Here is a 17,452-nt window from a genome sequence, read left to right on the forward strand (position 1 = left end):
TTTCCTATTTACTGTCATATGTCCCAAGCAGTGTTTTGCCCGTCCTTACCCAGGCTTTCCCCGAGGCGCCGCCATCTCAGCTGAGGGGCCCAGCCGTGCCCTGCGGTGGGGCCGTTGGAGCCAGCTGGAACCGGCTGTGTCCGGCGCGGGGCAGCCCCGGCCGCTCCTCGCAGGGGCCGACCCCGCAGACCTCTCACTGCCCCCGGCGCCTGGGCACTGGCAGCCTGTATGATAACATGCTTGGCTCATGTATATTAAACCAGTTCTTTGTTATTTCCTTTTCTATGTGACAATAGGTCTCAGTATTGTAGAATCATATGCTATGTTCATACTTAGTTATCTGCTGTGAGCGCTTCACAAATAACAGTTTCAAAACGGTGTGAGGGTTTCACTTAATAATTTGCTACATCCATCTAATTGTTCTAATGTGTTTATCCTTTATGCAAATACTTTTCAAGTCTGCTCAGAACCTAATGCAGATACAAGTAGGGACTAGTAGCTGCATATTATTTCCTCTTTTTCTGTAAAGTAACTGGAAGCTACATCTTAATGGTGTTCAGTGCTACAAGGCAGTATGGTAAATGCAAGCCACTGGGAATGTATGAATATTTTAATGAAAACTTGCTAGTTTTGATACAAGAGAGAAGAAGACTATCTGACTTCTCCATTTTACTTTTTTATACATTGATATTTGAGTGCAAGACATTTATCAATTTGATGAGAGTTAGGTGAGAATGAGAGTGAGTGGTCAGTATGGTCCTACTAGTAGTCACTGGAGTAGGTTTTCTGCCACTGACTTTCTCAGTCTATGAGAAAACTATTTTAAAATGTGTGACTTTTTTTTTTTTTTTTTTTTTTTTTTTTTCCCACAATAACAGTGATCTGCCACTTTGAAACTAATTTCTAAAAGAGACAATTCCACTCTGTGCAAGCACAACGTGCAGTAGCGTCAATCAATTGTTGGGAAAATCAGTTGAGGGAAGATAGTCTAAGTTATGGGCATCCTTCCAGCAGGTGTAAAATCACCAGTAAGATGCATGTTGCTGCCTTCACAGAGAATTGTAGCGCTCTCGGGTGGTTTCCAAAATCAGAGTTTGTACCTGATTATGCATTGCACTTAAAATTGCATTGTGCTTCAAAATGGTATAAGAAACAGGGAAGTGGTTTAGTCTGAACTCTCCAGTTTCTTTCAGTTCAATTTCTCTTTCAATTTTAAAATTGCATCTGCTTGTCACAAAAAGATATTCCAAAAGGGAAAGATCTCATAAAGCCAAAACAATTTATATTCAAAGCCATAGCTCAGGAAAAGTACAGTCCACTTCATCAAAGTACATTAATTCACTCAATGAATTAAAAAACATAATAGAAAATGGAGCTTTAGAAATGTTTGACCTACACCTTGTTTGAAATGAGAAATGTATAAATAGCCAATAGTTTCAACAGCAATTCAAAGGCTGATGCTTTAGGGACTTTTTTTTTTTCCTCCTGATTTTTTTTTTTTTTTTTTTAAATCAGATGCATATGACCTTTTGAATATCCTATATACACAGATAGCAAGGAAGAGCTGGAGGGGGGGGAGATACTGAGGGAAGATTGGTGACTTGAAGCAAAATACCCATGAGGGACAGAGTTCTAAGAAGTTAAAAGTTGATGTTTACCCTTTTAAAATGTTTCCTTGCTGGAAGTTTTTCCTTATATTTATAAGAGTATTTTTGTTTTTTAAGATAATTAGAAATAATCTGAAACAAAAAGGCTGTAATGCCAAGTTCTTTTAAACCCTCCAATGCCTTCTGTATTAAGGCAGTTAGTAGCTATACAGTCAATTGCAATGCCGTTCGCTTGTTCTGTTCCTCTTTTCCTAGTGATAGGAAAGGCTTGCTCCTTCATATTGGCTTACACTGAAACTCTCTGCTTTTCTTCTATTCTTGCATCTATGGTCTTCAGTCCAGCTATGGTACCTGGATCTAACATTACTGTTTTACACGCAGTGCAGATCCACACCAAATTAACTTTTAATGAGTAATTTTTATTCAGCAAAAGTGTAGGTGCTCTGTTTCTGAGGTTTTATTCCTTCAAGCCTGCCTTTCCTTTCAACTTGCCTATATCTATATCTATATTTATCTCAAAGCAGTGGTGGGAAGACATATTGTTTCCTCTTGATGTAAAGTTCAGAGTTTTCATATTGTCCTTCATTGCCAATAATTTTGTGACTTCTGTTTTATTGCTCAAAGAATGGTTGTCCTTTCTTACTAATTCTCAGGCAAATTACATATATTAAGATAACAATGTTGGAAATAGTTTGGACTTGATGATTGGAAATATTTTAGGGTGAAACTGTGGTGGCAAAAAAAAACCAACAACAAAACAACAGACCAAACCAAACAACAAAAAAAAAACCCAAACAAAAATACAAAAAACCCCCAAAAGCCTACTTTATAGAAGAACTTGTAAGATCGCCATTCTGAATATATTGTAAAGTGGCTGCATGATAGAGATGATCATGCAGAATACTCTTCTTCATCTAAAACCAGCTGAGTAACGAAGCAACCTCTCTTTCCTCCTATTTAGTTCAATGTTATGAAAATGCTCTTCTGGGTTTTCTTCCTAAAAACTTTTAATATTTTTTTTGTAATTATATATAATTTAGAAGTACATATGCTACAATATAGTGATTAGTAGAATAAATTATACTTGATATACAAAGACTTGAAGTAGTAAAAAAGATTTGTTCTATATTAAGAACCCCGTCTTCCAATGAGAACTTTAGCATATCTATTTTTTGAGGTATGACATTTTACGTAAAATATTAATAAATTAAAATTCCTGAGTATCCATCTTTATGATTGCTAATTCCACTACAAATGGGATCTTTAGGAAGTAGAAATATTTAAGAAACATAATTTTGGAATTAATATAATAATTAACAACTCTTACTACCTAGGCAATCATGGTTATAAGTAATCTAGTTTACCTCTAAATGATAAAAATTATATTGATATTTTAAATTTTGACAGTGAGAAACATGACTACTGCAATTTTGTAAAAGGTGAAGTAAAAAATGAGAGAAATGAAAAAATGGGAGAAAAAATTAGAGTTTATAAAAGTTTTATGTTTTAATGAGTAGGAATTTAAAGGAATGTCATGGAACAATCCATTTTGAGGAAGGAAACAGAAAAGATAGATCAGGTTATGCAGTGTTCCAGGCCATGTTACTAAAATTTGGGAAACTTTTAAATGAAGTGGAGGTACTTGTGAAATGCTAAATTAATGTAACAAATAGAATATATGAGCTTCAGTAGAGGGTAAATGGGTATAGCCAAATAGCAGACAAGTACATCTATAAGGGGACAGAGCCAGGAAAGATACAGACCTTGGTATTAATACAGAAATTAATATTAATTTTTTTACTTGCAAAATTTCACAGAACTCTCCACTCCTTTTGTACTTTAAACATAACTGTCACTTGTAAGAACTGCTGTGCAGGAATATGGTCACTTTTTTATACAGTGATGCTACTGAGGATGCCAGCTCCTCAGAGGATTCCTCAGAGGACTTAGAAATACCTTTAGCAATCAGCAGGATGTCTTAGGTCATTTAAAAAGGATAATGAGTCTGCTATATAAATAAAACAGCTGGAAGATAAGGAAATGGATTGCATAATTATCTCTTTAGTTAGGTAAGGTTATGTGATAGACCATTCTCTATGTGTCAGGAATGGCATGTTGTCTAGTAAAAGCCAAGTAAAATAAATGTAATAGCTAGAGAACTACTGAGTGGTGTGAAAGGGAAAAGAGTTGCATGAGATTAATCAAGATTTATCAGTTAAGAATAATAGTAGCAATTTCAGTAATATTGATGTATTTGTTAGGAAGGGATAATGATGTGTTATAAAAAGCAGAGTTACTGAAGGAGCAAGGAATTGTTCCTATTGAAGGAACTATTTCAAGTGCCATGTAAGACTGTACCATAAAAGAGAATTAGGAAGTTTTCTATGAATAGTGTAGAATTCTTTTTACTGCCAAAAGAAGAAAGTAGAAACTAATAGTGCACGAGGCAAGAACTAAAGCTTCATAAAACTGGCCTAATTCTTGAAAAAAGAGAATGCAAAGGTTCTCTGTAGTTTTATGGACAAAACAAGAATAGAGGGTTTTGGTGTAAATAATAAAGCAGTAATTTATGCCAAACCAAGGAGACTTAAAAAAACCAAACAAACAAAACAAAAACCAAAAAACAAAAACAAACAAACAAACAAACAAACAAAAAAAAAAAAAAAAAAAAAGGGAAAATCTTACCAGACATATTTCTATCCTGAGACCATAGATTAGTATACAGAGGCTACTCATGGAAAGAGGAATATAGGTTTGCACCACATCAAGCTGAGTAGGAGGAGGACCAAAAGACCAAAGAATGTTTCTTCATTTAGTCCACTTTTTTAATGAATGGGAACCTGAATATCAGACGAAGGACAGGATTTTTTTTTCCCTTAACACAAGAATTCACTTCTGCTTATTTGTACCCAGTCATCTACAAGAGGTACTAGGCCAAGCTGCCAGAAAGTAAGGGCACTTCAGTTTCACTGACAGTTCTCTACTTTCTGTCTTTACCTCAGGTACAGACTGTATTTATTACATTAATATTGGAAGGGAACATGCATATTGACTCATGCAAGAACTCTTTGGTGTATGAAATTCAATTAGTATCTAGCTCAAGTTAGCTCAATGCTTGTGTGTCTTCTGGAGTGGAAACTGCAACAATCTAATGAAGCCGAAACTTTCTTGTTCTAGCTCTCTGAACATCAGCTAAAGACCTTGGCTTGAGGAGTAAGTTTGGTTATTGGCATGTTGACTCAGTGCATCTATATAAGACCCTCTGCTGCTCATATGATGTGTCATAAAAAAAAATAAGTCTTTCTCAGCTGAAATCCTAGAAGATTTTGTCAGTGACAGGACCATCTACTTTCTCCAGAGTGTGAATCCTCCCTTTATAATAAACTATGATAATGAGGAAAAGATGTAAGTCTGGTGATGAAAAAGTACCTTTGCTATATCATTAGCTTGTGGAAATTGAGAATCTTGGAGATATTACTTGGTAGTGAATATTTTAGGGAGCTGGGAGAATAATATTTCCAAACCTGTGGTAGACATTGCTTCACCCAGGATGTGTAAAGGAATGCTAAAAACACTAATTTTCATTTATCTCTTGCCATTTTAAAACCTTGGTAGGAACAAACAAAACCCTTGAACAGCAAAGAACTACTACAATCTTTCTTAATAGAAATAGCAACAATAATCTTTATCTTTCTTTAGGATAATGAATCAAGTGAAAGTAGACTAATATAATCTGAAAATGCACTGCAGACTAGAGTTTTTAATTTCTGTTTGCTGCTTCTTCTCAGCAAGCAAAAGAATTTCAGAGCACTCCTCATCTTTCATTACTTGTTATGCTTCTATTTTAGTTTGCTCTCCCCTTATCCTTACCAGTATTACAAAATTTTCTTTTTCAAAGGTGCATTTTCCTTTCCACCTATCTCCTTTTTTAAATAACACGCAATAGCACAGGACTGGCAAACTGACAATATAACTGAGTGAGAAAATTAAAAATGTGGCATGTCTCATTAAAACTTAGTGCAAATTCTTGCATCACTGAAGTGAGTTCCTTTAAATGTTACCTTAAGGATAAATGGAAATAAGTGAATCTCTTTGGTTAGTTAAATCTGGCTTAAAGCCATAACATTTAAACCTGGCAACTAAGAGAAGACTGCACAGGAAAGGAGCTAGTCTGAAAATCTTTTAGAATAAGTGCAGCTAATGTTAAACAACTGCATCGTTTAATAGTTCAGTTCATGGTGCTTAAAATAAATATACCCATTGTGAGAGTTCCATATCAATTATTCTCTGCAGAATTCATTTTAGATCTGCCCACTGTTGTGATTATGTTTAGAGGAACTATCATTATTTTACAAAGTGGCCAGTGAAGGTGCTAATATTATATGTGCTCTAGAAAACTTGGAGTGAAATTGTGAATGCTTCCACAGGTGTATTTTGACATCACATGGCTAATATAATTAAAGAGCCAGTAGCTTACGATTTACCCTGAAATTTGTCCTCAGTTAGGAGAAATTCAGGACTTACTTGAATAAAACCTATAAGAGCAATTCAAGAGTGTACAGAGGTCTCATTGTTACTGTGATACTTGGATGAAATTGAAATGATGAAAAATATATTGCAGAAGAAAATAGAAAAAAAAATCTAGATTATATAAATAAAAATAACTATTATAAAGTAAGAGAGTAAAAATGTGTTTAGTGAAGTAATATTGGGATAGTCTGTCATTTGGTAAAGACTACAGAAAACCGTAAACTGTACTGGAAAATCTGCTATATGTTGTAGCATAATAAATTAAGATAAAAAACCAACTTGAACTGTATCAATGTCCACAGTAAGAATTCAAACTAAAGGCTGGTTTGTTAATACAGTCATATTCTTTTCTCTAGTTATCTGAATATCAATCACTAAAAATTCATAGAAGGACTTCTGAATCTGTAATTCAAATAGCAATAGGTGTGACAAGTCTTAGTCTTTATCTGGCATTGTCATACATAATTTCATCTTCCGGATGTAGTTTATATGATAAAATGGGTCTGACTAATCTAATGTGCTCTCTGGTTTTCACATTAACATCTTCTGGCTTTTTAGTGAAAATAGGATTAACACTTTGTACACTATTAGAAAAAAGTCCATGACCTTTTTATTCAATTAGATTTTGGACTTGGGAGGAATTCATAGAGGGAAAGAAAGAAAACACACACTTCTGTAATTGGCAGGTTTTATCTGAATCCTTGGAAGTCAGTTAACATAGAATTCCCATGTTGTAATTTTCAGGTAATTTTTGAAGCAGAATTATTATTTTCTTCATCTAAATTCTTCTGAAATATATTTAACAAAGACCTTTTACAGATCTAAAAAGATATTGAGCTGAATTTGATTGTGGCATATTTCCATTAACTCATTTTATTTATGGTTACATTTACCTCGAAGAAAAAAGTAATATATATTAATTATGTTTTTATTGTAATTGAAGAAAAAAGAAATCCATCTTTTAACTTACGTTTTTTTCTCTGTCTTAGATTGGTAACTCAGTTTCTTTTTTAAGTACTTACATAACAGTCCACTTTGTTACCTTCTCACTATATTATTTATCTTCTATTTAGCAATACTTTCCTTTTTCATTTATATGAAATCCTTCTCTATTTAAAAGTTTGTTCAACCAGTTTAGATAGATGACCAAATATGCAAAATTGTCTTTCACAGTAATTGCAATTACTGTATGATGAAACAGGGTTATATAAAATAAAACCAACAGACATTCTGATTTTCTATACAGTGATAAAAATTATATATAAAGTACACATACCACTGACAGCTGAAAAGGGAAGTATTTCTGTGGAAGAACAGCAAGAAATTTACTGAAACAAGAGTTTGCAAAATATCAGTGACAGATATGAAAACAAAACCACATCTTCACAGCTGATCATTTTATGCAATAAAATTGCTAAATGAAACAGATGTCTTTCCATTTCTCAGTTTGGCTGACATGAATCACAGATGCCCATTAGCCAAAATAACTATAGGAAACACTTCACACTAAAAGTAGCAGAGAAATATTTTGCAGAACTTTTTTTAATACTAGAGTAAAATGAAAAAACTTTGCAGTGCTGATTGACACACTGTTCATACATTTCAGAGCTGGGTAAAGATTCAGTGTTCAAGGCTGTCAAGCACATAGGGTGGTCTTTAGCCATCTTGACTCCTCTAATAACATCTGGATTGAATCAAGAACTAAGAAGGTGAAATAAGAGCTATTCTCTTTCCTTTCTTATATATAATACACATTTTCACTCCTTTAATTATGTCTGGAAGCCTTGTTCATTATATCTATAGCTTTGTGTTTCCTGATCACCCAAGAAGGCCTTCTGAAATGTCATTCTGAATTTCAACTTTTTCTACAATAACTGTGTACTGTTATATGTATACATAAAATTTAAATTGGATTGCCAATTCAAAGTTAAATTATTAACTTTTTTTTTTTTTTTTTTTTTTTTTTTTAGAAAATGCAATGTATTATATCTTAAAGTATTCCTCTAAACTATGCGGGTTGGTATTTATTATAAATATGTTACTCTGAAGTGCAACTATCCGCTCCCTAAAAGCTTTTATGTGGATGTCTCAAAATCTTAAATTCAATTTCGTCTCCAGTGTTTTGGCTAATATAGGTGGGGAAAAAAATCTATGAAGTTTGTGTTTGTTGGAAGTAAGAGGTTAATGATTTTGTGAGTGGTGTAAAGATAATATTTTGCATTTCCAAATCAGCTCAGTAAGAATTTTTGACACACACATAGTTACAGGAGGAGCAATGAAAAACCATCAACACCAATAGTACCTTATATATTAGACAAATAAGTATGTTAAAATATCTTTACATTCTGAATTGGATCTAAATATAGTTGCTCAAAAGCTTCATATTTTGTAGTGTGGGGGCTTTCTTAATTTTCTCATTCAGTTCTGTTCACTGTGCTGTGTCTGTTCTTCTAGTGCCAAGCAACATTCTCAGGCACCAGGATGTGGTTACTGGGATTGCTAAATTAATTTACAAGTTCCTAGCTTCCTTTTGCTAAATATCATTCTCCAAAACAATTTCCATGCATGATTCGTGAGTTAAATTTGTCCAGATAGTACTCCTGGGAACGGTGTGCATGGGATTGTACTATTGTGGAGATAGAGAATTTATTATAATGGATTTTGCTGGACTCTGCTAACTGATTTCTGAGTTAAAGAACAGGCACCACAGCTTTGTAATACCAGATCTGACTTTGGAAAGCATATGGGAAAACTGCAATGAAACTATTTAAAGATTCTTTTTCTGCCTCACAATCTTTTGTGAGCAAACATGCCTTTATTTTGTATTTGTTGTGCACATGTCTAAGACAAGCCTCCTATTACTGCTCTTCATCACTCTGCTGTGAAAATATTGTATCTAGTGCTTATGGACTACCAGTGAGCTCTTAAGACCAAAACGTTTTTGGAGATAAGGTGGTATCTTAGGAAGACCTGGAGAAGAAAACACTTAAAAGATTTTTGAGGACTAGTTACACTAAATGATTACTACACTAAATTACAAAACAGGCCACAACCTGCAATATACTGTCTAGTCCCCTAAAAAAAAGTTAGCTAGAAGGGTGAAAGAGCACAACTTTAATGGGCTGTCGAGAGAGGAGAATGAGAGATTAAAGTTCACAGTAAAAATTCATTCCCCAAAAGGGGAGTAAGAAAGGCTTGAAACCTTCAGTTTGAAGTCAGCAAGAGAAAAAGAAGGAAAATAAAGAATAGGATTTATTTGCAAAAGACTTCTTTTAACATTTACTTTCCTACTCTTCCTGTTTGGTGGAACTTCCTATTTATTTATTATAGAATGAAATAAAGTAGTAAGAAAATGTATATTTGGAAAAGTAAACATACACATATGTAATGTAAGCAAAGTTTAATTTGTCATTCTTTCATAAATGTTCACAGTGTTTCTCAAGGTTTATTTCTGATCTGAATGAAAACAGGAAAACCTTTGTATAGAAAGTCAAAGTTCAGAACAATGGTAGTTTTCTAAATTTTTACCATAAAGGCTTTGATCCAAGATCCTACATGAGCTCCCTCTGTTCCATATACGGCAAGTCTGTGGGAAACATTCAGTGTTTGAAAATGTTTCACAGCAGAGTTCGCTGTTTAACTTCAGCTTATCCCATCAGTCCATTGTGTATGTTTGGTTTCAGCAAAAAAGGCAAATAAAGCCACATTCAAAACCCTAACAGCTGAATATTCTACCTCTGATACTGACTTAAAATGGATGCTATGGAAGACAGTGTGAGGGCACCGTAGACAAAAAAAGATAAATACTTCCATGACTGCATGCCAGGGAGGGTATTTATACTACACTACATGTATAATGTTTTTCATGATCTGAAATGCGAGCTTAAATGAACAAAAACCCCTCATATGACTAAATATGATCTTACTGCAGTTCTAATTGATGTTGTTAATGTGTGTTTAAATAACTATTTTTAAAAAGGAAAGAAATGCACTAGTTCTATCTTTAAATTTTTAGAATGTTCTGATATTTTCTGAGTGTGATTTTTAAAAAGTCTTTTTATTTGCACTTCATTTTTGTAATCAGTTACTACTTGATTTGATCCTTCTGCTGAACCCCAAAATCAAAAAAGTGTACATTTCATGGTGAAAATCAATTTGAATGACAGATTCTTTCAATTAATTATGAAATCAATGAGATTGGAAGGAACTTTCCAGCAAGGTGATAAGAGAAATTATGGTATCTACAAAAGATCAAGTGAGCCAACCACATTACTGAACAAAGCAACTTAATTGAATATTTTTTTTTTTTTTTGTTATGGATGTACTAAAGTCCATCAGTACAACAGGTCTTTAATAGATGAAGGTAAGCTTTATATTACATATAATGGGTATTAAATCAATACTGAATGCTTAATACTTTTGTTTCTTTCTTTTATGCTATTTACGTTAGTTGATGGGGTGAAAATTATGACTTAAAATGAAATGTTCTCTAATTTAGGAAAAATATAAATAATATGAAATAAAATTTTAAATAAATTAGTGTAACATGGAACCAGTTGTTCTATTTTCCTTAATTGTCATGTAGTCTGCCACGTTCTTTATCTGCTTACTGGATTTACAACTAGCAGAGCAGGTTATGATTTTTTAATAAGATCTCTTCAAGGAAGGAAAAGGTCAGTTTTTACATAAAGATCTTCTTTAATAATTGTGGTGCAAAGGTTTCTTAGCAGAGAACAGGTGTTGCTGCAAAACTAAAATCTGCCACAAGAGTCAGGTTAAAAGATTCTTGGAGCCAAGTTTTGAAACAGTTGCCTCAGTATGACACCATAACTACCAGTCAATGGTGAATGAAAATTACTTTGATTTGTTGGTATTAATATGTTTGTTGCAAACAGAATTATTTGATATATAACAATTATTTAAAAAAAAAAAAAAAACAACAAAAAAAAAAAACAAACAAACACCTTTTTCATTACTTCTAAATAAAAAGCTCTTATCTTTGTCCCTTTTCAGCTTCATTCTGACCAGGACAAGGGAGATGGATCCCTCAAATACATTTTGTCAGGAGATGGTGCTGGTACTCTTTTTATAATTGATGAGAAAACAGGTGACATTCATGCTACTCGGAGAATTGACAGAGAAGAAAAAGCCTTTTACACCCTGCGTGCCCAAGCTATTAACAGAAGAACTCTGAGACCAGTGGAACCTGAATCTGAGTTTGTCATCAAAATCCATGACATCAATGACAATGAACCAACATTTCCAGAAGAAATTTACACTGCTAGTGTTCCTGAAATGTCAGTAGTGGGTGAGTGCTTTATACTGAGACACAAATGCCAGTTCTGTGTTCTTGATGAATAATTTCCCCATCCTCTGAAAAGTCAGTCATGTTCAGAATTCTTCCTGATGGGTTAAGTATTTTCACTTTGATTTGTTTGTTTGTTCAAATATTGGAATTGCATCCAGGAACAGATTTTTGTGATTTAAGATCTATTTCTACTTAGAATATTCAAACTATTAATTTACAATGATTTGGAATATAAATAGTAGTTAACGGTGAATCACCCTCCTCCATCAGAACTGTTAGAATAAGATCACTAAATTAGCCGTTGAAAGCTCAATTATTTATTTCTTTCATTTTCACTGGATGTCCCCAGTGGTGGTAGGCACTGAATGGAGAGTTGTCTCCACTTTCACCCTTCCTGTGGCTGAGGAGAGTAGGTAGACACCCTCTTTATTGTCTTTGTTTTCAGTTTTTTAGTATATGGACAAATCCCCTTGTGCTCTCAGTTCCTCCTTTAACTCACTCATGAATGTCAGGTTTAAGAATCTTAAACAGTTGTTTGGATTAATCTTTCTTCTGTTTGCAATGCATTTTCAGTTCCTTTTTTAACTACAAAGTTGTGGTATGGATCATGCCAGCTGGTCCGATTCATAAACAATAGCATTTTGGAATATGAGCTATTATTAATTATTGCATACAATTCTTTAGGAAGAATTTATAAAAACTTAAAAATATATAGAGTCTTATAAAAAATAATATTTATTCATTGTATAACTGTAGATATAATACTAATTTTTAGATATCTGGAAAACACACAATAACTTCAGTACCCCTTTTGGCTATTATTGCTATTTTAATTACTATCACTGCCTGAACTAGATCAAACAGTGTTTTGAGGTGTTTTATTTATACAGATATTGAAAATTTAGTTCTTACTTTCCTGGGGTTAGGAAAACATTAAAAGAGCAAGAAAATACATAATTACTGAAAGAAAATGGCCTCAACAAAGCTGTGCAGCAATGTGTGGAAGCATAGCACTAATAATTTTCAATTCTTAACAAAATATTTCAATCTACTTTTAGTTTGTGATTGAATAATTTTTAAAAGTCCTTACATATAGCAAGCAGTTTTTAGTATAAAGTAAAATAAAACAAGAAAGAGGAAGAAATCTGTGAGATGATTGCATTGGGCTGTACTGGAATCCCATCAAACTGCTTCACATAAAGAGGACTACTGAAAAGTCTTCTTTCTTTACTGTTCCAAAATAGAACAAAATGTAATACTGATATATTAATTTACTGATGAGTTCCCTGTAATCATGTATTTCAGTAAATATATATAGCTTTAGGCAGAACGTATAGAAAGAGCATTGCCGCACTTTCTAGACAAGCACATGACAAGATTACAGTAGGGTTGAAAAAGTTGTCTTAGAGCTTCCACTTGATTTTTCATGTTTTTTCTATAAATTCCTTATAATATTCTTAGAAAGATTTTGTGAAAATGATTCAGTATTTTCATTGATTATGCTATTATATAACATTCAATAATAATCTATCGATTCCTAATTTTGTCAGTCCTAATTCCATACAGATCATCTTTTTCTTAAGTGTTCTCAAACATCCAAGACATTATTTCAAAAATTCTAAAATATTCAGGATGCGAGGTTCCAATATATCTGTACATCTACATGGATCATACAGATTTTGGAAGTGCAAATTTTGCTGCACTGCACCGAAATAAAATCATGATAAATAAAAAAGATAAAATGATAGGAAAAATATAAAAAAAAATACACTGATGGGTAAAAAAGAATAATACAAACAAAAAAGCTTGGATATATTTAGAGTATTAAACCTGTATCTTGCACAAATAGTTGTGGTGAAATTAATAGCCTTTATTCTGTCAATAAAATGACCGCAATTTAGAGAATTGTAACTAGGTTAAAACCTATCGTGTTCCTGGATTTTGTAAATGTAGTCATTCAGCTGCTAGACTACTGACTACCTGATAGGTAAAATTTGCTTCTAACTTTATGACTTTCAGCTTCATAGATGATCCCTGGAGGCATATGTTCATCTGTGGTCCCTGTGTGGATGATATGATTTTATAAATTATTCCTCAAAATTGATTAATTTCTTCATAACACTAATTTAACTCTCCAACATAAACAAATCTACTCTGTAATCTCAAAACTAAAAGCTGAATGGAGAAGGGGAGGTTTTTAAAAGAACAAGTTTCAGAAAACTTTTGAGGCAAATAGAATTAATTAGAAATTTTAAAGTCAGTATGTTGAGAAGTCTTCTTCTATTTGTGTAATAATTAAACATATCACATAATTAATTACAAAATAATTTAAAATCAGTATCTTTGTTTTTCAGGGATCATACAATTCAAGCATTTTTAGTACAGCAACTTACATGAGAAATTTAGGAAAAAACCCCATGTGAATAGCACATTACTTGCCCAGTACTTTTGGCTATGGGCTAAGGAAGTGTCAGGCTTGTTGATGTAAGCAATGCAAAGAAAAATTGCCATCTTGGATGTAATTGTACTGTTGCATTCAATCTGTGTCCTTCTGTGGTACTCACCTTTGTGAGCATATAAAAACACTTTCTATAAGTGTCTGAAAACATTAAGTAGGGTTTAGAATACAAATATTGTCTCAGGCAGAGAAATTACAAAGCCAAAATACTGTGGGTCTTACCTGGGCAAGTAGACAGGAGTTATATTAATCTGTAAAAATACTATGCTATCAGGACTGCAGTATTTTCACTATCTAGTCCAGCACAGTCAACACAGCATGGCATTCCACTATATTGGGAGTCTGAAAGAGAGATAGACTGCTGGAATCCTACCCTAACTTCCCTGGAACAGGCCCAGTAGGCAGACAGAACACATGATACAGAGGATTCCCTATCCTCTTTCCACCTTGGTGAAGGTGGTGACTTATGGGATAGGGGGCAATGGTGACAAGTTCCTGCCCAGAGAAGCAGGCGTGTCTCCTCCCATGACTACTCCACCACCCCAGGTGCCCTTGCATAATAGGTACAAGGCTCTGCAGGTAGAACCAAACAATGACGAGGACAATGGTTCATCTAGGTTGGAGGTGTGACTGAAGTTAAGTCTATGCCCTGCATATAAACCACTTTATCATGAGACTCTCTTCTGAGAGGAACAGAAGGCCCAATATGCTGACCTGACCCACCCCTTAGGAAAGTCTGCTGCTTCCCTGGGACCTGGGTTAAAGATGTGACAAGAAAATTTCCTACCCTGGTAGGGCACTCAGTTTGTTATCCATTATTGCTTTTTCATGTAGGTGGCAATGAAGTTGCATTAATAAGACTAAGGGCAATCAAGAGACATTTCAGGGCCTTGGGATGACTGGATAAAGGATCAGGAGCCCAAATAGTATTCTACTTTAACCAACCAGTTGCATGGAATGATGAGGGAAGAAACAGGAAGACCTATCAGGTCAATATCTGGCTCTGAGTCTGGTGTCACTGGAAGAATTTGGAGGGGTTTTGATCATGGATTTATCTGCATGGCACCAGACCTGCTGGCGACAGGTGGGGTACCCCTTTCTCAGAGGGAGTAAAGGATCTTTGCATAAGAATTAGTAAGGCTCATGAAAAGAGCTTTAGACCAGATTGGAAGGGGGAAAGGGATAAAACCAGCCTTCATAGGTATAAGCCTGGGGGCAGCACACCAGCGTTTGAGGGACGATCTGCTAGCAACGGCCTTCAGTCTGCTCCATGATGTGCTGAGTACCCTGGAGCACATTTGAAATATCTTTATATTAATGTGCTGTATGTAAAGGAGGGGTTGTGTTGTATAGCACTTACAGTTCATGATGACATGATTGGAAGTCTCTGGGTAAGGATGAAGGCAAAAGCAGATAACACGGATGTTGTTGTGGGAGTCTATTAACCACCCAGCCAGGATGATGACACTGATGAATTATTCTACAAGAAATTAAGGGATATGTCTGGATTAACTGCTGTTCCTTATGCATGATTTTAACTTCCCAAACATCAACTGGGGATACCATACAGTGGACACAAACATATGCAGGAAATTTCTGAAATTTGCTGAAGACAACTTCTTGGTGCAGCTACTAAGGGAGCCAACTAGGAAAGGTGCCCTCCTAGTTTTGTTATTTGTAAACAGAGAGGGTATTGTGATCGAAGTAGTGATTTTTCGCTGTCTTGGTCACAGTGACTGTGAAGTAGTTGAGTTTCAAAATGTTGGAGATAGGAGAATAACTGCCAGCAAAACTTCAACCCTTGAAATGGGGAGAGCAGACTTTGGGCTGCTGAAGGAGGTAGTCAGTAAGGTCCCCTGGGAATCTGCTTTTGAAGATGTTTGGGTTCATAGATACCGGTTGCTTTTCGAGAGCCATCTCCTAAGAGCTCAGGAGCCCGCAATTGCAGAAGTTAAGCAAGTGGGGCAGAAGGCCAGCTTGGATGAGCAGGGATCTTCTTCTAGAACTTATATGATAAAGGAAAATGTATGGACATTAAAAGCAAGGACAGGCGACATGAGAAGACTACAGAGATGTTATTCACCACTGCAGGAAGAAAATTCATGTGGCCAAAGCTCAATTAGAGTTCAAGTTGGCCAGCACTGTGAGGGACAACAAAAAGGGCTTTTTAAAATATATTAACATCAAAAGGAGGATCAGAGATAACATTGGTCTATCACTTGATGAGGTTAATCATCTCACAAAGAGGGATGTAGACAGAGCAGATCTGTTTATTGCCTTCTTCACCTCTGTCTGCAACACCAGTGATGGGCTCTGGGCCCCTGGATCCCTGTGTTGGAAGACTGTGACTGGCAGGATGATAAACTCCCAGCTGAGTCTGAATTTATTCGAGACTTACTGCTCCAGCTGCATGTGCATAAATGTATGGGGCCCAATGGGATTCATCCCAGGGTACCAAAAGACCTAGATGATGTCATCGTGGGACCTCTGTCCATTAGTTTTCAGTGGTCTTGGGAGTCTGGAGACGTCCCAGTCAACTGGAAGCTGACAAATGTTGTCCCAGGTTTCAGGAAGGGAAAGAAGGAAGGCCCTGGTAATTACAGGCCTGTCAGTCTCACTCCAGTGGCTGATAAAATTATGGAGAAGGTTATTCTGGGAGTTAATGAAAACCACTTGAGAGACAAAACAGTCCTTGATCATAGCCAGCACGGGTTCATGAGGGGAAAATCCTGTTTAGACATTAATTTCCTTTTATGGCAAGGTGACCTATCTAGTTGACCAAGGGAAACCCGTAGATGTGGTGGGTTTGGATTTTAGCAAAGCTTTAGATACTGTCTCTCTATATCCTTCTGGATAAAGTGTCCAGCACAGCTGGACAAGCCCATAATATGTTGGGTGAACAACTGGCCAATGGGTTGAACTCAGAAGGTTACAGTAACCATATAGGGTTACATCAGGCTGGTGGCCAGCCACCAGTGGGATTCCCCAGGACTCTATTTTAAGGCTAGTGCTCTTTAATATTTTTACACATGATCTGGATACAAGAATCAAAGGTACATTAAGTAAGTTTGCTGATGATACTAAAATAGGAAGAGCTGTGGAGTCTGGAACAATACTTTTTGTTCATTGGTTCCAGTTCTTGTAGGGGTTGTCATCATCTTCTATATCATCTAGTTATCTTCTCTATATTTTCACCATACAAGTGATGTTTTAGAGATGTTAGGTATTTGTTCTTTTTTCTCTTTGTTGTACTTTAAATCCAAGTCAGTCTGTAATATGACCAGTATCTTTCAACTTGTATTTATGACTTTAGGGCCTCTGGTATGTTATTTTTGGACTACATTCTCAAGACCTGTGCTATCATTCAGTGCCTGCACCCTCAATCCCAGTAGTGAATATTATTGTTTCAAATGAATGAGCTTAATCTTATCTTTACTTTAAGAAGTATCCAAAAAGTGCTCAATTAATCTACGGTTTTACAACTCCTGTCTGTTTATACACATCTGTACTGCAACCACAGTAATTAAATGTTTATATCAACTCTGTATG

At 35.1% G+C, this 17,452-nt stretch overlaps 1 protein-coding gene across 5 annotated transcripts in view; it reads left to right on the plus strand.

The window, feature by feature from the left end:
- The window catches only part of CDH10 (cadherin 10), a 100,685-nt gene that overhangs the window by 47,750 nt on the left and 35,483 nt on the right, over window positions 1-17,452 (plus strand). For all 5 annotated transcript variants that reach the window (XM_032991949.2, XM_032991950.2, XM_042806785.1 and 2 more), the window contains one exon: window positions 11,151-11,445. In XM_032991949.2, the coding sequence (XP_032847840.1) occupies window positions 11,151-11,445 (295 nt within the window). The remainder of the gene's footprint in view (window positions 1-11,150; window positions 11,446-17,452) is intronic.

This window comes from Tyto alba, unplaced genomic scaffold (genome assembly GCF_018691265.1).
Source record: "Tyto alba isolate M040663 unplaced genomic scaffold, T.alba_DEE_v4.0 Super-Scaffold_48, whole genome shotgun sequence".
In the NCBI taxonomy this organism is placed as follows: domain Eukaryota; kingdom Metazoa; phylum Chordata; class Aves; order Strigiformes; family Tytonidae; genus Tyto; species Tyto alba.